At 32.1% G+C, this 19005-nt stretch overlaps 3 protein-coding genes across 6 annotated transcripts; 1 reads left to right on the top strand and 2 right to left on the bottom strand.

The window, feature by feature from the left end:
• Positions 1–395: 395 nt before the first annotated feature.
• LOC127252705 (probable mitochondrial import inner membrane translocase subunit TIM21) lies at positions 396–4792 on the bottom strand. 3 transcript variants are annotated; one of them, XM_051276997.1, is made up of 8 exons: positions 4778–4792; positions 3920–4137; positions 3193–3211; positions 2569–2747; positions 1511–1689; positions 1384–1432; positions 921–1040; positions 396–848 (listed from the first exon to the last, which is right to left on the bottom strand). In XM_051276997.1, the coding sequence occupies exons 2-8, from the start codon at positions 4088–4090 to the stop codon at positions 690–692; spliced, it is 876 nt and encodes a 291-aa protein (XP_051132954.1). In that variant the 5' UTR covers positions 4091–4137; positions 4778–4792; the 3' UTR covers positions 396–689. The 3 variants fall into 3 exon arrangements, with proteins under 3 accessions (XP_051132954.1, XP_051132953.1, XP_051132955.1); XM_051276996.1 differs by lacking the exon at positions 4778–4792 and adding an exon at positions 4625–4771; XM_051276998.1 differs by lacking the exon at positions 4778–4792 and having other exon boundaries at positions 403–848; positions 2569–2732; positions 3920–4345.
• Positions 4793–5464: 672 nt separating this feature from the next.
• Positions 5465–14023, top strand: LOC127252591 (agmatine deiminase-like). The gene is made up of 11 exons (XM_051276830.1): positions 5465–5690; positions 7811–7965; positions 9128–9241; positions 9359–9448; positions 9524–9599; positions 10160–10215; positions 10289–10367; positions 10464–10598; positions 10680–10912; positions 11000–11158; positions 13756–14023. The coding sequence occupies exons 2-11, from the start codon at positions 7879–7881 to the stop codon at positions 13855–13857; spliced, it is 1131 nt and encodes a 376-aa protein (XP_051132787.1). The 5' UTR covers positions 5465–5690; positions 7811–7878; the 3' UTR covers positions 13858–14023.
• A 68-nt stretch (positions 14024–14091) lies between these two features.
• On the bottom strand, positions 14092–17043 carry LOC127252593 (uncharacterized). Of its 2 annotated transcripts, none has more exons than XM_051276831.1 (4): positions 16590–17043; positions 15885–16049; positions 15683–15791; positions 14092–14519 (listed from the first exon to the last, which is right to left on the bottom strand). In XM_051276831.1, the coding sequence occupies exons 1-4, from the start codon at positions 16926–16928 to the stop codon at positions 14344–14346; spliced, it is 789 nt and encodes a 262-aa protein (XP_051132788.1). In that variant the 5' UTR covers positions 16929–17043; the 3' UTR covers positions 14092–14343. The 2 variants fall into 2 exon arrangements, with proteins under 2 accessions (XP_051132788.1, XP_051132789.1); XM_051276832.1 differs by having other exon boundaries at positions 15885–16043; positions 16590–17042.
• Positions 17044–19005: the final 1962 nt, after the last annotated feature.

Genomic DNA, 19005 nt, shown 5'->3' on the forward strand with positions numbered 1-19005 from the left:
AAAAATATTAGTTTTACTATTTCTTGTTTCATTAAAATATATTTATTTTGTATTATGATAAAAATAATCATATATGAATATATAATTATTTTTCATAATCTTTTATTTAAATTACCTGCTACCATTATATATATACTATAAAATGTTAAAAATGTATTTTTAGTAATTAAAAATTATTATTTTTAATGTATACGAAAAAGAAATGTAAAAGAAGTACATTGGTTGAGTTGAAAAGAATAGTAACTTGCAAACCACCCAAACTAAGAAAACCCAATTCGACGTCCACCCTTATATACATGCATTGTAAAATGCTGTTATTTAATAATGATAAAATAAAATAAAATAAAAAACATAACAACAATAATTCTCTTCAAAGTATAAACATGAAAGACATTTTCCACACACAAGAAACTGCATGCAAGCCACAAAATAGTCTCCAAAATAATTCTTCACCAAAAAATTGCATTGTCATGATTCCTTTTATTAATTATCTTTTTTGACAAAACCAAATGTCACACTGCCAAGACGAAATCCTTTTTTTTTACCAAAATTGTGAAAAAAAAAAAATGAAAATAAGCTGCAGCAAAATCCAACGCAATTTTATGCTGCAAAACAAAATCTCCAAATTTCATAGTATTTTTTTCAATAAAGGCTTACCACGATTCGATTGTCTGTCGCAACAGCCGGCATCATGCTGGAACATACGACTCGAGCATCAGTTGGGCCGGGGAGGGCGACGTCACTTCCACGATCAAATACATGAACTTCCATTGCTTGTCCACCTTATCTTTGAACATCTCTGCATAAACTTTTCCGGCTCCATGTGGTCCGCGGATGTGGAAATTGACCTGTAGCTCTGCTGTTACGACCCGGCATTTATAAAAATGATATAGAACGGGGTGGTGTTACTCTTTTCTTACCATGACGTGTTCGACTCCATCTTCATCAGTCCATGTTTTGTTTGGGATGCGTTGACGAGCAGCACGGTTTCTGCTTTCTGATCCGTAGCCAGTTATAGGGGATCCAATTCTAACCCTAACCTGTTGGACAGACAGCAATTAGGAATTACAACATTTGCTCGTGCAAAATCTGAGATATCAACTTCTAGATGTGTTCTGTATAGCATAGTCGAACATTGCAGAGGTTAAAAGATTTTGAAATTTAAACGAGGCTGATTGACATAATATTCAGATTCTTAAGGAACAACTGTTAACTTCGTTTTTCTTTACCCCTGAAGGCTGAAACCAATCAATTAGAGTCGATTAATATTAATCTTTTTTTCTCTCTCTAATCCTATGCTCGACAATTTGAACTTGGTAAAGTCATGCATTCCACCTAAATTTATTTAGTAACTTTGTGATAAGGAAAACTCGGGAAGCATACTTGGCCGTCATTTTGAACTCTATCCAGTGCCTTGTTGAAAATTTTGTACCTACAAGGCATTATCTTAAGTGAAATGGCGTAGGAAAGCATAAAACACTGAAATCTCGACGTCTAAGTTAAATCTTACTCCTTGGGTTCGAATATAAGTTCTTTGAAAACTCCATATGCAGCAGCACCAGCAATGCCAAGGCCTGCAAGGATGATGATGCTATAAGAAGCACCCTCGGTGAATGTGACCGGCTTCTCTGGAATGTTATAGGTTGGAGCATCAAATGGGTCCTCAACAGTGGATATTTCTTTACGAGTCTGTCAAAGAGAGAGAAATGGAAATGGTTGATCTCACATATTAAATAATATGGACGTATCTATATCAGAAGTCGTACGGACAAAGAGATGAATATAACCTAACCATGAGCTTTTCGTGTATTAGCATAAAACAAAGAAAACGGATGACAACTTGGTCTGCAGTTTTGCTACAAAATCTACAAAGCCGAATATTCCATAAGGGAACTCAAGCAAGAGTCATGGCTAATATCTATATGGATTAACATTTTTTATACTTTTGAAAGCCATGGATTAGATGGCTGATCACAACTGAAAATAATGCACTAAATAAATAAATTCTTAAGAGGTTAAAGATTATGATGATGTCGCGTATAGGATGCTAACTCAAATAAACATATCACACACCATAATGCTAGGTTCTATGTTGAGGTGAGAGCAAGGTGTTTTTTTTTTTTTTTTTTTTGCGTGACTTATAATTAATAAAAACATTTGTTGTTAGATATAGGATGCATACTCAGTGTCAAAATAAATTGGCAAAAGGCATAGAAAGGCTCACTATGCTAGCATGGAGACAATATGTCGAACCACCACTATTGCTTTTTTGTCGCAGAATAATCTTCTTCTATATCCACACATATTGTTTCAACCTTACTGGTAATTATAAAAAGGTAAGTATTGAACATTCAACGCCCAGAATTACGATGAATTGGACAGTGATAATAAAATTTTAATGATATATGGTGAGATATGATAACTAATTATCAATGTAAATATATCCGATTGAAATTTTATGTTACTATAACTGAAAATAGGCACTAAATGCAACATGATTGTATCATTTCTTCTAAAGATTCAATGAAGATATTTCAGTATCAGCTTCAATAGGAAAATTAGACACACCTCCGATTCTTTTCGCCTTTTTGACTCTGAAGATTCAGAAGTCAAGCATCTAACAAAGAAAGAATTTCTCAAATTCTGTGCGGTGCTCATGGCAAGTTGATGTGATGACGGAAAAATCAATGCATGTTGACTATTCGACTTGTCCCTGTGCAAGATGGAGTTCCCTGCCAAAGTAGTCACTGATGATGACAATAAAAAGAAATTCTACCACACACCATATGAAATATATGAAAATCAACATCCGACAAGCCTTTCCCATCCCAAACCCCAAAACTTTATTATCTTCTGAAAATAATGATAAATGTAATATGCCATTCAAGAACCAGACATCCTAAGGGAATGCATCAATCTGTCATCAAGGGACCTTCCTCAAATTGGCCTGTCAGAATTTAATAGGCTTCTCTTATGGGCGACCACAGTAACAAAATAGTAATTGATACTTTTAACGAAGATTATAAGAGTATTGGCATGTTAATTCATATTGATATATCGGACAGATAACGAAACTGGCCATACGTACGGGAAGGATAAACCGTGAATGTGTAATAGCCCCAAAATTAACTGTCTAGCACATTTAATGCAACGACTTGAAAAAGATGCTTATAAAAGAACAAATCTACTAACCGCCAGCTCGACAAGCAACCTGTTCGCAGAGAAAAGAAAATGTGTATTAGTAACAGTTTGAAAAGCATGACTAGAAAAAATACAAAAAATGAACAGCAGTGGTCGAACTTGGCCCCTTCGTGTACTATATACTAAATAATATAAAGTCAATTGTGATGACAAACCACTTCGACGACAGCATTTTATTTGCTAATTCGCTATAGTCGTACAGACTGAACACAGAATTATGCAATTCCCTTGGCTACAATCAGGTTGGAAAGAAACGATCAAATCAATCATCCTAACAATATTTTTGCAAACAAGATGATAGGTTTGCACTCCTTCCACTCATGCAAAAATCAATATTCCATTCGATACCAAAAGTATTGGGAAATTTACACACCATACAGTACCGTGTAGGAAGATATAACACAAACTCAAACTCAAACTCTAATCCAAAGAATATGGTACTCGACCTACAATAATCTAGAATGACTTTAACATCTGATTCATATACCTAGACAAAAACACTATTCTTCTGCGCATCACAAACTCGATTCTCACTTGACAAAATAGATATCAGAAGTCGTTCCTTTCCTAATTAATTACAGTAGAACTGCGTAACTAGCACCAAATAGAGTATAGTTAGCATCCTCCGCCATTTTTACACCGTACCTTTACAGAGGTGTCTATTAAACTGAAAAATAGAACAAAAAGATAAATCAATCAATCTAACATTTCGGCATACCTTTCTGGAGAAATCAATAATCCGAGATCTTTTCGCTGCCAACGACGAAAATTCAGCTACAGCATTAGACGCAGCGTTGCAACTCCCGTACTCCAATCCCTTGTGGGACGATCTCAAAACACTCAACCATATATTCCTCATTGGAACTCCACCTTTTCCAATTTTATTCATTCCGACATCAATTTATGGAAACCTTTGGCACAATTTTCACGCCTTTCCTGCTCAAGGATTCGTGTTCAACAAATGTCGATCGCCGAACCGAATAAGAAACAAAACGAAACCAAATTCTAGAATCATTAACATCTACAACACATATCTATAAGATGAATGTCTACCGATTCCTTTATGTTCAAGCTGAGGAAATCAAAAGGGAAAATTTTTTAGAACTCAGCTACACGAACTCAGCGATGTAAGATTTACGCACCACTGAAAGAAGGGTTTTGACAAAGGTCACGTGCGGCACGTGACAGCTCACATACCCATTCGGTTCCGAACCTCCGGTTCGAACCATCGGTTCTCCGGTTTTTAACGACGGTTACGGTTCGAATCGAAACCGGACCCAAACCGAAACCAAACCATCATTCCGACGGTTCGCTTTCGGTTTGTGTCTTCGCCGAACCGTGATACCGTCGGTTCAAATAGCGGGTTCACGGTTTGAACCGGCGGTTCGGTATATTTTTTTAATTTGGATTTGTCCAGACTCACCGGTTAGCAGTCACCGAAGCGAGCAGGAGGGAGGGTGAAGACGCCGGAGCCGAGCAGCACCGTGGGCGAAGAAGAAGATGAAGGAAAAGGAAGCAAAAAAGGAGGACGAAAGGAAATAATGGGGAGGAAGAAGAAGAGAGAGAAAGAAAGAACCTGTTGCAGGCGGCCGCGCGGCGTTGTGGATGTGTGTTGTAATTAGGGCACACACATAAAATAAAATAGAAATTTGGTAATATTAATAATTTAATCATAATTAAAATTATTTATAAAAATAAAAATAATTATTAATATAAAAAATAATAATAATATAATATTACTTTACATATTTATATTTTAAATTTTATAGAATATGTTTCTTTTGTTGGGTTTTAATAATATATAATTAAATATTTTGTAAATGGGATGTTAAAATAATGAAAATTTGGAATTTAAAGACAAAAAACCAACCTTATTCTTTATTACATAATTTTTAATTACTATTATAAATAATACTAGTATTTACTAATTTATTAATTTTTGATATAAATCGGTTATTTTTGAAACAGAACCGACGATTCTTAAATCTCGTTAAACCATAGTTAAAATTGTCACTCCAAATGTATAATTTCACATTTTGATAAAAAAAAAAAAAAGAAAAAAAAAGGGCCGTTTGAATAATGGGCAAGTCTATTTATACACTTCTATTTGGGCTTCTAAGCCAATTTATGCACAGATATTTATTTGGGCTCAATTGGCCCATACTGGTGTGGCCAATTTCTCAATGTAATTTTACCATGAAATCCACACTATGCTCACTGATTTGTTAATGCATTTTAGGGTATTAATGTAATCACATTTGCCGACTTAGCCGCCACTACCCAAATCGTATCGACGCGTACATAAACGGCACTGTGCAGATACGTAGTAAGGACTGTGAAACCGGAGGAAATAAAAGGAAAGGAGAAAGAGGATCAATTGCTGCCTGGCGACTGGACCTGCGTTTTGATCCGTCGCCGTTGTAAGGCACACCGGCCGGCAGTTCCTGACGCCTTTGTTGGATCGAGAAACTCCGATTCGATTTGAAGAGGTATAGCAGTTACTTGATGTGTTTTTGTGTTCTACTTCATTTGATCGAATGATTGTTGTGAGGAATACTTGATTATTTGATTGTGAAGTTTTTGTATGCGATTGAGGGCGAGGTATGTCGATTGTTTTTGTGTTCAATGAATTGTTGAAATAAGTGGTTGGGGGACGGATTTGGTGTGATTGATTGTTGGAGCTCCTTGAACTCCAACGCTGGATATGGACCTTGGCACCATTCTGGTCGGCTTCCGAAATGTGAATGGTGCTAATCGATCTGGTGTTGTGGTCATGGAGCTAGTTTGGTTGAACATGATAGTTGTGTTGTGCATTACATTTTTTGTTTTAAAATTTACAATCTGTTTTTATTTTGAAACAAATACTCTCGCTTATTTGACAATATTAATTTTTAAAAAAATATCACATTAAATATACTTTTTTTTTTCCACAAAATATCAAATTAAATACTAATATTTTTAATTTATTTTTTCAAAATTTTAAATCTCCAAAAACTCCTAACTGAACAAATCCAAGTTTTTCACTTTTCACACACACACATATATATATATATATTAGAATATAGACATGTTATATATGAGTGTACCCGTGTAGGTAGGTGTCTGTGTAGATTATATATGGATGCAATGCAAGAGAGAATATAATGCTGGAATACTATACAAAGACAGTGTAGGGATACAATGAAAACTTTTCATACAATTACTGTTAGTACTTACAATTATTTATATAAACTTTTATACAATTATTGTTAACACTTACAATTATTTATAGGCAAATAATTGTGGAAACCGTGGCAATCAACATGCCACCATGCATCCACATGTTGTGTATGTAAGCTACTATGAATAGTGTATACAACAATGCTATTATTGTACTCCCTCCAGACCAAACAAAAAGTATATATTTACTTTTGGCGCGGAGTTTAAAAAATAATAGTATTTTAATTATAGTAGGTTGGTAAAAGTAGTGTAATGATATTTTCACCCTATAAAATTAATGATGCGATGTAAAGTAGGTGGGTTATTTGTGGAAAAAATAAGGTATTTAATGAAATAATTACTTTGTAATTGAATGTAGTATACTTTCTAACTGGACGGAAGAAGTATTTTTTTTATATGATTTGTACTTTTTATTTCACTAGAGTATAAGGGAAGAACGCACTTGTCCAAACAGTTCGAACCGATTACGGTTTGAAATTATCGATTTCGATTTATCTATATCGAATCTTTCCAATGATATTTTCAATAACAATTTAAGGGTTTCAACTATTTTGACTTGAATCACTTATTTATATTAATTTTTTTTTTAAAAAATCCATTTTTTAATTTTAATTTTAATTATAGTGTTACTTTAATAAATCTTTATATTATTATGAAAAAATAGTCCGGATCGATGAACCCGGACAGATCTAAATTCATAAAATATAGTATATAATTAATAGTTAAACATACTGTTCAAATTCTATATCGGCGGTTTGAACAGTAGGGAAGGGTAACGGAAGAGTATTAAGTGCTTTGTTGTTGTTGCTTGTGTGATTTTTTTAAATATTTTTATTTTGATATATGAGTGAAATGTGTTTATACTAAAAAAAATATTAAACCTATACTTAGATTAAATAGACATTTTCAAATGTATTTATTTATTGGTTTATTTTAAAGTATTTTTTATACAAAATATAAGAAATCGATAATAATATAAATAATAATGTATGATTTTTTTAAAAGATAATTAAATATAATACATATTGAAAATTATATTGAATGTGAATAAATAGAACTTTCAAATCTTTAATAATTTAAAGTTTAATAAAATATTTGTGAAAAAGTATATATTTAATTTAATATTTATAAAAATTAGGTATAATAGAACCTAATACACAGACACACACTTACTTACAAACCTGATTAAAGTAAACACGAAGTAAAATTATATTGGGAACTTTTTATAATATTTAGAGGGGTACCAACTTCTTGAAAATTACAATTATGGTGTCATATCGGCATTCGACGCCGAATTGGATTCGGCGATGGCGGCGGCCACTCACAGGAGACGGGCAGCTTGACTGCGGTCCGGATCCAAACTATTTAACTTGATCTCTTCGCAATGCAGTTTCGTTGATCCTTTGAGGAAACCCTCTCCCTCGTTCAGCGGCTTCTCCGTTTTCTTAGAACTTGATAATGGAACTAAAGGGGAAGCCTGTCGATCAAGGGTACCGCATGCCTGCGGAATGGGAGCCACACTCCCAGTGCTGGATTGGATGGCCGGTGAGTGCAAATTTATTCTCAATATTCTCTTTGGATATATATATTTGTGTTCTCCTTACGATTTCTTATGCCTTCTCGATTTCTGTTTTTTTTTTTTTGCTTTTTTTTTTTGTTAGAGGTTAACTAAAGCTTTACTAGTTATTGTTGTGTATCTATTTATTATTTTGAATTGGGAACTGATTGATATGCTTTTCTAATTTGATTTGGTTATTTTGATCGGTGTGTTGAATCATTCTTGTAAGTAGTGAAGTATTTGGTAGTGATGATCTATAAGTAGTGAAGTATTTTGAATACGTTTCTAATCATTTTTGAGACATAGATAAACTTAACCAAGTTCAAAAAATTATAATTTTTGCCATCTTCTTAGAGCAAAATGTGTTATATTCATTGACACTCTGATTTAATACCATAACTAATTGAAATTTTTGTAGATCAATCTACAACTTTAATAAACTAAGAAAATTTAATTGATTGTTTTAAATTATATGGTAAAATCATTTGTAAATCTTTCAATAAAAAACTACTAATTGATGTCAAATATTTTTTCAAGAAAAATCAATATAACATTGACTTATTTTGCTAAGAATTTCTAATTTTTGGGCCTATTTACCAATCTCAATATATATATGTATATAGTCCCTGATGCAAACTTAATTAGACTCAATAATGTTGTGTAAGTTCTCCTCTATTATCATCATTTTCTAACTGAGTCAGCCATACTTGTAGCTTTCTGAATTATATATGTATATATATATATATATGCTGGTATATGGTTGCATATGCATTCAATGATTCTGTAAGCAGTTGAATGTGTTTAATTGTAATGATCCTTTGTTTGAGCTTAGGAACAGCTTGCAACTGGTGAGTGGTGAATTGTTGATTTTCAAATTCCTCGAAATTTATTATGCTGATGCCTGTTCATCCTTTGTCCAATGGAAGTACTAAGTTGGTGTTAAAATCTTATTAGTACCAACCTAAATTAGACACAAAAGACTAGTTGATAATGCTGTAGGTCAGTGTCGCTTTAATGATCAATTTCCATCTTTTCAGGTCATGCATATTCCTTGTTTATTGAAATATATTCAAGCTGGTATACATCTCCATATGCCTTTCTTGATCTTATAAACTTACAGCAAATTTATCATCCGTTGCTTGAGTTTAGGAAAGGCCCGACAACTGGCGAAACAATGCGGTACATGCTCAAGATGCATATGTTAATGTTGCCACTGCAATTTCTAGGTTTGAACCTGTTACTGTATGTGCCAGCAGTGCACAGGTAGAATGATCATCTCTAATTCTTCTATTTCTTATTTTTTACTTATTCTGTAAAAAAGTTTTTTGTTATTTTTAAAGTATCATTGCCACTTGGTTGACACAATATTTCTTACATCAGTGGAATAAGGCACGGAGCATGTTGCCAGAGCATATTCGGGTGGTGGAGATGAGCATGAACGATTCATGGTTCCGTGACACTGGTCCGACTGTGAGTTTTTTCATTGAAGAGTATTTTTCTTGCTGTGGAGATAATGGTTACAGAATGTCTATAATGCTTTCGCAGTTTGTTATCGGAAATTGTGAGGAGAAACAAAATAACAAGATTGCTGGGATTGATTGGAACTTCAATGGCTATGGGGGTAAGGATGCATACACGGTCGCTTTTTTTTTTTTCTTCCCCACTTATTTTGATTTATTTGAATGGGAATCTCAGACACAAGGTTTCGAAATTCGAATTAATCTTTATTTTGCTGCTGCTTCAAATAAGTTACTTCAACAATTTCAATTTTATTTTATTCTACAATATTCTCCATATTTGGGTTATCTTGAAAAGTAGGTCATTGTAAAGAAGTGTTTCATAGGTTTCCTCTTCCTTATTTAAATGGAATCCTACGATAAGAATTTTTTCCGGTTGATACAAACAAATAGACATAGCAAATTGGGTGTTATGTCAATTCGATACCCATATTAAAATATGGAATTAATCAATTAATTTCCACGTCTATGAAGAGTGTAAATAGATATTCAATAATAATGTTTGATTCTACATGTGCTATGCTTCTCTTGGCAATTCTGCCTCAAAAAAGCGACTTTTAGTAGTGTTTTTTTATGATTTCAAAGAATTCCCCATTTAGCATTGTACATGCTCGACTTGTATACATGGGTGGTTAATGATGGTGGTTTGTTTCGACTCTCCTAGGCTTGGATGGGGGCTGTTATATTGATTGGGGCCAAGATTTGCTCATTGCAAGAAAGGTTCGCCAACTGCATAAACTCTATGATGTGGAACTGCTTTTCGTGTATGTTTCTCAAGAATCTTCTTTTGTAGGTTCTGGAAATCGAGAAAACCCCGAGGTTTCCCCATTCTATGATTCTTGAAGGTGGAAGCATTCATGTAGACGGAGATGGTCTGTAAAGTTCTAATATATCAATTATCTTTATGCTTCCGAAATGTTCTAGGTATGGATTTTTGAACTTACACGAACACAACATTTTTTTCCCAGGGACTTGCCTTACAACAGAAGAGTGCCTCCTGAATAAAAACCGGAACCCCGATTTAACCAAAGAACAAATTGAAAATGAGCTCAAATCATTTCTCGGAGTCAAGAAAGTCATCTGGCTCCCTCGTGGATTGCATGGTATTTTTATCTAGTTAATTTTCTCGTATCTTAGTTTCTTGGACATATTGATAAAGTGAGTTACATTTTCACTTTTCCCAGGCGATGATGACACCAATGGACATATTGATAACATGTGCTGTTTCGCAAGGCCCGGCGTAGTGTTGTTGTCGTGGACAGACGATGAATCAGACCCACAATACGAGCGTTGTATGGAGGCCATTTCAGTTCTTACCAACACTACGGATGCTAAAGGTAGAAAATTTGAGATCTTCAAGCTTCATGTCCCGGGGCCACTTTACATGACAGTCGAAGAGGCCGAGGGAGTCTCACAGGTTAAATTTTTTAGCACTTGGTTTACTTAATCCTGTGTTACAATGTGTTGTGTAAGTGTAACAAAAGCCTCATTAATGAAACAACAGGATGGCGATGCAAAACTAAGGATCCCGGGAACTCGGCTGGCAGCTTCATATGTCAACTTCTACATTGCCAATGGAGCAATTATTGCTCCCCAATTTGGTGATAAGAAATGGGACACTGAAGCTCTCCATGTCCTGTCGTCAGCATTTCCGGGATATGAGGTTAGTCTCTCTCTCTCTTTCAATATCGAGTTATTGATTGATAGCGCGCATAAAGTATAAATAGACAGCACAATATATATGTTAGCATAGTTCAAATATAATATAAGAACTAATACTACACATAATAAAAATAGGTTATACAACTAATGCTACAATTGAATTCAACACTTACGGTATGCTCGTACAATATACCTTATAAACTATGTCAACACAACATATGATTTTAACTAACATAGCATGTGTTGCCGGTCTATTTTTTTTACTATAAAGTAAATACTTCTCTGTCTGCTTCTAAGGTCACGTACTTAATATTAAAAATATTTTTATATTTGTATAAATTTTTGTACAAATATCCTTTTAATAATATTATAAGATACTAATGGAAATTTTTTTGTAATTTTTTTTTTAATTTGTACTACGTTTGAATATAATAATTAATATTCAAAGAACAATATACAAAAAAATAGATGAGATTTTTAGGGCATCCACAACGGGAGACGCTTGTTGAGAAGCGCCTCCCACGTCATCATTTATTAAATAAAAAAAAAATTAAAACACCAATTAACATAAGGAACGGTACATTGCGAGTGTACCGTTTCTTCCAATTTTTGTGGGCCATGGTCCACTTTTTTATTCAATAAATATTAAAAATACTATTTATAATATATACTTTTTTTATTTATATTTATAATAATTTATTTTATTTAAAATATTATATTCTAATTTTGTTATATAAAATTTTATTTAATATTTATAATTTGAAATATATTTTTCAAGAAATAAAAAAATTAAATATTTAACTTTAATTATTATGCAAAGTGTGTAAATATTATTATTTTTATTTATTTTATTTATTTATGCTAAATAATTGTTTTATTTTTATTAAATATTATAAGAATAAAATATGATTGCAAAATATAATTTTATTTTATAAATATATAAAATATTTAATGATGCGGAAAAAATAGAGATATTAAAAGGTTCTTTGATGTGGATATAAAATATGATTAGAGTTCTTTGTGACGTGAAGGAGAGAGAAGCTGATGTGGCGCAGGAAAGAGAATAGAAAGAAACCCTGTATGGGTATTTGGATTGAGGATAGCCTTAGGGCATCCACAACGGGAGACGCTTGTTGAGAAGCGCCTCCCACGTCATCATTTATTAAATAAAAAAAAAATTAAAACACCAATTAACATAAGAAACGGTACATTGCGAGTGTACCGTTTCTTCCAATTTTTGTGGGTCATGGTCCACTTTTTTATTCAATAAATATTAAAAATAATATTTATAATATATACTTTTTTATTTATATTTATAATAATTTGTTTTATTAAAATATTAGATTTAAATTTATTATATGAGTTTTATTTAATATTTATTTTTTTATTAAAATAATATTGTTAATAACTATAATTTTTAATATAATATTTTTATATTAAAAAATATAAGTTTATTTTATAAATAGATAAAATATTTAATGAGGTGGAAAAAGTAAAGATTTTAAAGGGTTCTTTGATGTGAATGTAAAATATAGTTGGAGTTCTTCGTGACGTGGCGGAGAGAGAAACTGACGTGGCACAGGAGAGAGAATGGGAGGCCATCCACAACACATAAACCCATCCAGGGTTTCTTCCCATTCTCTCTCCGCCACGTCACGAAGAACTCCAACTATATTTTACATTCACATCAAAGAACCCTTTAAAATCTTTATTTTTTCCACCTCATTAAATATTTTAATTAAGTCGTGTAGGTTTGCATTTAAATTTATGAATATTTTTATGTATTTTCAATTAATATTTGTAGTGTGTATAATTTAATTAAGTCATGTAAATTTAATTTTAAATTTATGAATATTTTTATGTATTTTTATTTATTATTTGTATTGCATGTAATTTTAATTAAACAAATGTTATAATTGAATTAATAGATATTTAATTAAATATTTTACAAAAATATGCATTAAAAAGTTACATAAAATATAAAAATATTATATTAAAAATTATAGTTATTAACAATATTATTTTAATAAAAAATAAATATTAAATAAAACTCATATAATAAAATTTAAATCTAATATTTTAATAAAACAAATTATTATAAATATATATAAAAAAGTATATATTATAAATATTATTTTTAATATTTATTGAATAAAAAAGTGGACCATGGCCCACAAAAATTGGAAGAAACGGTACACTCGCAATGTACCGTTTCTTATGTTAATTGGTGTTTTAATTTTTTTTTTTATTTAATAAATGATGACGTGGGAGGCGCTTCTCAACAAGCGTCTCCCGTTGTGGATGCCCTTACAGGCGGACGAAGTTAATAGTATATAATGATTTACTGATAGTGTCAACTGAGCTAACTGATTAAAATAAGTAGTGAGGTTTTAGCCAAAGATAACTTGTAGAATTGAATTTAGTAAAATAGCTTCTTCTAGCAACAATTTTCTTCATCATATTTCCAACTAGGTAGGGGGGAAGTCTATTTTGTTCAAGTGCCATGATTATGATTTTGTACAAAACAACCATTAAAATAATTAATTTTATTTTTTATTTTTAAATTGTGGGTTGGTTTGATTAAATTAATTAATGTAGGTGGTGGGAGTTGAAGGATGTCGTGAGATAGTGCTTGGTGGGGGAAATATACACTGCATCACCCAACAGCAACCTGCTGCTGCCTCTGCCCTTCCTAATTAAAGTTAATTAATTATTTAACCAATGAAAATCATCAGAAGGAATTATGGTGTCAATTTACATTACGCACTTTTGCCATTATGCTTTAAATATTTATTGTTTATGATTGAACCCAAGTCTGGTGTTGTGTCGTTGACATCTCTTATCAAATCGTTTTCTTGGTTCCAAATGTGCTCTCTCATATCTCTAATTTTCAATTCCACATATCGGAAGACTAAATTGCTGAGAAAATAAATTACCGTGCTTGAATTCCATGCTCTTTTTTTTTTTTTTTTTCCCCAAATAATAAGAGAAAATATTAATTATTATTATAAAGTAACAGCCGTAGGATTTTGAATTTATTTAAAAACAATATATATATATATATATTTAATTTATATCCTTCAATTTTATAAATTTATTTTTTCTCACCATTAATTCATCCACTCATATTTTCAATTTATCCGAGAACGTCGTTGTCCAGTTGTGGGCGTGGCGTTGTAGTTGTATTTAAGGCGTTTGGGCCAAAGCAATGCCTACAAGAGATTTAGGCGACAAAACAAAGTCCCCATCATGACCACGAGACATGAATCTGTGAGAGACTGAGTATGCGCAATATTGCACCCCGCAAACCCTTACGTTTTCCACCTCCACGTGCTCGCTCACACAAGCTCCCACTCCTTCCCCTGCGCCATTTCAATTTCAATTTTACATTCCACATATGTGTCTTTTAAATGTTTTCATATTTTTGGGATTTTCACTATTTTTATAAATTTTTTATGAAATATCTTTTAGAATTTTTTAACTTCTATTATTTCTATTATTTTATTTTTTTTTACCAATTATAAAAAATAGTTAGATAAAAACATTTAGGGATAAAGTAAATAAATAAATAATCTAAATCATACCGTGAAAGTTAGGCCTGAACATAAACAAGTATATTAAATGAGTATGAGTATTAAATTCAACTAGATTAGTTCCATGAAATGAATCACATAAAAATTAAAAATATTTAAATAGAGTAAGTTTAGGCTTGATTGATACTAACTGACCTGAGAATTTCATCATCAAACTATGGATATGTTTAAATTTCTACAAGTTATTGAGACATATTTTCCATAATATGCACAGACGGCCGTTAGAACAATTTAATTAGTTTTAATCAACATAGGGTAATAATACACAATGTAAATAAAATAATTAAGAGTAAACTCATTTTTTAGTTGCCGTACTCCTATGTTATTTTAGTTTAGTAAGTAAATTTCTTTTGCAATTTTAGTCTTTTGCATCGGAAATGTCTACATGGCACCCGCGTAGCTCGCCGGATGACACGTGTCCGTCAGGTCAGCGATACCTGACGGACGCGTGAATTTTATTTTTAATTATTTTTTTGAAAATATTTTATTTTTACAAAAAAGACAATAAATAAATAATTTTTTTTAAAAAATAAAAAATAAAAAAATTCACATGTCCATCGAGTATAACTAACCTGAACACATGTCCTCACGCAAATGCTACGCGGATAACTAAACATACAAATTTTTTCTATTTACGATACTAGTTTGCGAGATGCTCTAATTACATAAATAAAAAATTGCTTATTAGCATAAAACAAAGGTTAAGAATATATGATAATAATACCCACAGTATGCACCATAAATGATCTAGCATAAGGCATATATTATATGAAGTGACAACACTTGACAATAAACGCATATGAATGCTCATTTAGAATTGGTTGTAACATTTAACTCAAGCTCCCAATTATATATACATATAAGGCAAAATCTTTTAATTTTGGCTCGAATTCATCTATATAACATCTTGAATTGTCGATGAAAATGCTTACCGTGGGTGATTATCAACAAGTTCTCGGAAGGATACCTATCGGCAAGAGTCTTGATCACTTCTACATATCTTGCCCTTGCAACCTTCGCCGTCTCCTCCCATCGAGGCAACTATGTAAATATACATATATAGTCGTAAATCGATAATGCTGTTTTTAGCCATGGAACATTCTAATTGCTAAATAAACACACAAATGCATATACCTCCTTGTACACTGATTCAGCAGTTCTATCCACAGTGCCGTCTGGTAAGACAGCTTCACATTTGAAGATGTCAAAACTGAACTTCCCATCTTTGGGAGCCACGGTGGTTCTGATAGCTCGGGAGTTCATCATCTCCGACAATCCATATTCAACTGAAACCTGAATCTTATGTAGAAGAGGTATAGACATTAATTTAAGGTATGAAATTCAGAGCATATATCTTAATGAGCTGTGCGGATTGAACAATTGGATATGCTAATGTTTCTATATAAAATTAAGTTCTAATTTAGTGATAGTGAAGTTTTGGTGTGATACAGAATCCTATCCTTTCCTACTAGCTTTTTGATCCATGAAATTTATACTGTAACATGAAAGAAGAATTGCAGTATTTAGATGAGACCTGTTTTGATTATTGGAATAGCTCAAACAAACTTCACAAACAAAAGTTGATAGCTATATCATCACTAATCTGCATTGCTTGTAAACGCAAACACATAAATCATATCGCAAAAACCTTCGAGATTATATATAATATTGGAATGGAATATTTGCATCTGATCTTCCATGTAAGTGTGAAATTTGTAGATCAATCGTTTAACAAATGATAAATTCAGCTATTCGAAGCAAATCCAGGAGCAGATACAATTTCAATTACATGATTAAGCAACATTGAGGAAAAGTATGTTAGTGTGCATATACGCTTACCTTGACTTTGGAAGGATCAAAATCGACGCCGCCGTTGGAATTGGAGCAATCTGCGACGCCGACGCCGCCGCACAAGGCGGCGACGACTTCCGCGGCGGTCTCCAAGCATCGGAGAAAAGGCGACACAAAAACTCGATGTATCGGAAAACCTAGCTCCTCTCGGAACTTCTCCCCCGTCCGGAAGGCTCGGACCTTGCCGGCGCCGTCGAGCGGCGGATCCCAGGGACGCGGCGCCGACGCCGCCCAATCAGGCACGGCGTTGTCCATCCTATCGCCGTGACGCATTACGACGACGTTCTGACGGAATCTCGGGTGGGTGGAGGCTTCAATGGAGTCCATGGGCAGGCCTCTGGGTGGGTCACGTGTTTCTGTAACAAGACAGAAGAGAGGTGGTATTTATAGGAAAAAATATGGCGGGGAGAGCTGTAATTGGATAGCAGAGAAGAGAAGAGGAAAGATCGTGTGCGGCTGCAATACGTCTGCACTGAAGGAGCTCATTTCTTTTGAAAAGTATATCCATTTATATTTATTATTTTTATATATATATTTTTTGTATTAATATATGTATATTATATTTTTTAAAATAATATTTATAAATATCATTTATAAAAAACACCAAATGAACAAATTTAATATAATATATTCTTTTTCAAAAATAAAAAAAAAAAACGAAATTACAAACAAATACGTACCATCGATACCCTTCCGATTAAATGATTTAACGAGGAGTAAAATTGTCTGGTCTTGGTAAATTATTATAACAATAATTACTAGTTTTGCTGTTTTTTTTTTTTTTTTAATTGTTATATATAAGAATTTCTTTCTAAGTGGAACAACACCATGATAAATAAATAATACTAGTAGTCCCTTGAGGGACGATCTGGTAGTATAGAATTAGACGTGTGATCGTGAAAGACGCCTTAGGTCAACCTAATTTGCATGGTATTATTATTTTTTCATAATAAAATTCTTAGTTCATATCCACATAGATAATAAAAAAATGTAACAAAGCTAAAATATATATATATATATCAGTAAGAAAAAGCAATAATATGCATTTGAAATATATATATTTGTTATGATGGAAAAATCTATTTGCATTTTAAAAAGATTGATTCCAAATAATAGTAATAATAATAATAATATTATGAACAGTGGCTCAAATTTTTATTTTTTATTTTATCATTATTTCTCTTTAGGTACAGTGTACGATAACCAAAATGTAGAATAAATTGTGAGTTCTTGAATGCACTGAACCAAACTGGTTTTTTGGAGTTGGATTTTATTGAAAGCTTGCCCATGTGAGTCACCCTTTTTAATAACATTATATAGTAATTAGATTTTGTTTTTAAATTTATTTTTTAAGAGAAATGTATATTTTATTTTTTTATTTGGATGATGTGAGGATTAAATATAATTAATTATTTTTTATTTTATAAATATTGTAGGGTGTTTGAAACATAATAAAAAAAAATAAAAATAAAAAAAATGTGCAGACAGAGGGAGTAATACTCATGTTTTGTACATATTCCAATTTCTTAATTACTTTATCAAAGAAACAAGACAAATCAAAGGTCACATGCTTATTCAAATTTTGGAGTTAAATTGGAGAGTGCTGAATGAGGTTGTTGCCTTTTAAGAATATTAAGCTGCTTTTTTTTTTTTTTTTTTTTTTTCAACTAGAGCCGACAATGAGTCGATTTGTGTCGGATTGAATACTTTAAACGGATTAAATTGCTCAATTCTAACTTGATTTGTTTATTATCGTGTCGGGTTCGGTTGACTCGTGTTGACCTGTATACATGATTAAGTCTAATTTCTTGATTCAAATTAAATAATTTTTTATTTTGTTGTCGTGCTATGTTAGTTTTTATTGGTATGAGCGTAAACTAGGTTGAATTATTTAAAATTGAACTTAGTTTAAATTAATTTATGAAAAAATTATTAAATTATGATTATTATATATATAATAAATATATTAATCAATATTAATATATTATAATCGGGTTGTCGTGTCGGGTTCGAGTTGAGAGCCTCAATCCTAACCCGACCTGTTTATTATTGTGTCGGGTTCGTGTCAACCTGTATACATAATCGAATTGAAATATTTGACACAAACCCAATTATTTCGTGTAGGGTAACTTTTTGTTAGCTCTATATTCAACTAGAGGATTTTATTATTTTTTAATTATAAAAATTGTCAATTATAACTATTTAATATAGTATAAATAAATATATATATATATATATTTATTTATTTACTTCATTAGCTGTCTCGGCTACAACCACCGGCGGTTTCACAGTCGGCCATCCGCGGCCGGTGGCGGAGATTTTGAGGGAGGGCAGCGGAAATGATATTCTTCAAAGTTTTCAATAAAAAAAATTCTAACACCAAAAAAATATTTTATAGTAAATG

This window comes from Andrographis paniculata, unplaced genomic scaffold (genome assembly GCF_009805555.1).
Source record: "Andrographis paniculata isolate CXL003 unplaced genomic scaffold, ASM980555v1 Contig46END, whole genome shotgun sequence".
NCBI classification, from domain to species: domain Eukaryota; kingdom Viridiplantae; phylum Streptophyta; class Magnoliopsida; order Lamiales; family Acanthaceae; genus Andrographis; species Andrographis paniculata.

Coding starts and splice junctions, on each gene's coding strand:
- LOC127252705 (XM_051276997.1), bottom strand. CDS start 4,090: ATGAATAAAATTGGAAAAGGTGGAGTTCCAATGAGGAATATATGGTTG. Junction 1,690..2,568: donor AAAGGCGAAAAGAATCGGAG/GTGTGTCTAATT, acceptor TCTCTTTGACAG/ACTCGTAAAGAAATATCCAC. Junction 849..920: donor ATGGAGTCGAACACGTCATG/GTAAGAAAAGAG, acceptor GCAGAGCTACAG/GTCAATTTCCACATCCGCGG.
- LOC127252591 (XM_051276830.1), top strand. CDS start 7,879: ATGGAACTAAAGGGGAAGCCTGTCGATCAAGGGTACCGCATGCCTGCG. Junction 10,913..10,999: donor AGGCCGAGGGAGTCTCACAG/GTTAAATTTTTT, acceptor ATGAAACAACAG/GATGGCGATGCAAAACTAAG. Junction 11,159..13,755: donor CAGCATTTCCGGGATATGAG/GTTAGTCTCTCT, acceptor TAATTAATGTAG/GTGGTGGGAGTTGAAGGATG.
- LOC127252593 (XM_051276831.1), bottom strand. CDS start 16,928: ATGGACTCCATTGAAGCCTCCACCCACCCGAGATTCCGTCAGAACGTC. Junction 15,792..15,884: donor CTGAATCAGTGTACAAGGAG/GTATATGCATTT, acceptor ATATTTACATAG/TTGCCTCGATGGGAGGAGAC. Junction 14,520..15,682: donor CTTGTTGATAATCACCCACG/GTAAGCATTTTC, acceptor GAAATGGCGCAG/GGGAAGGAGTGGGAGCTTGT.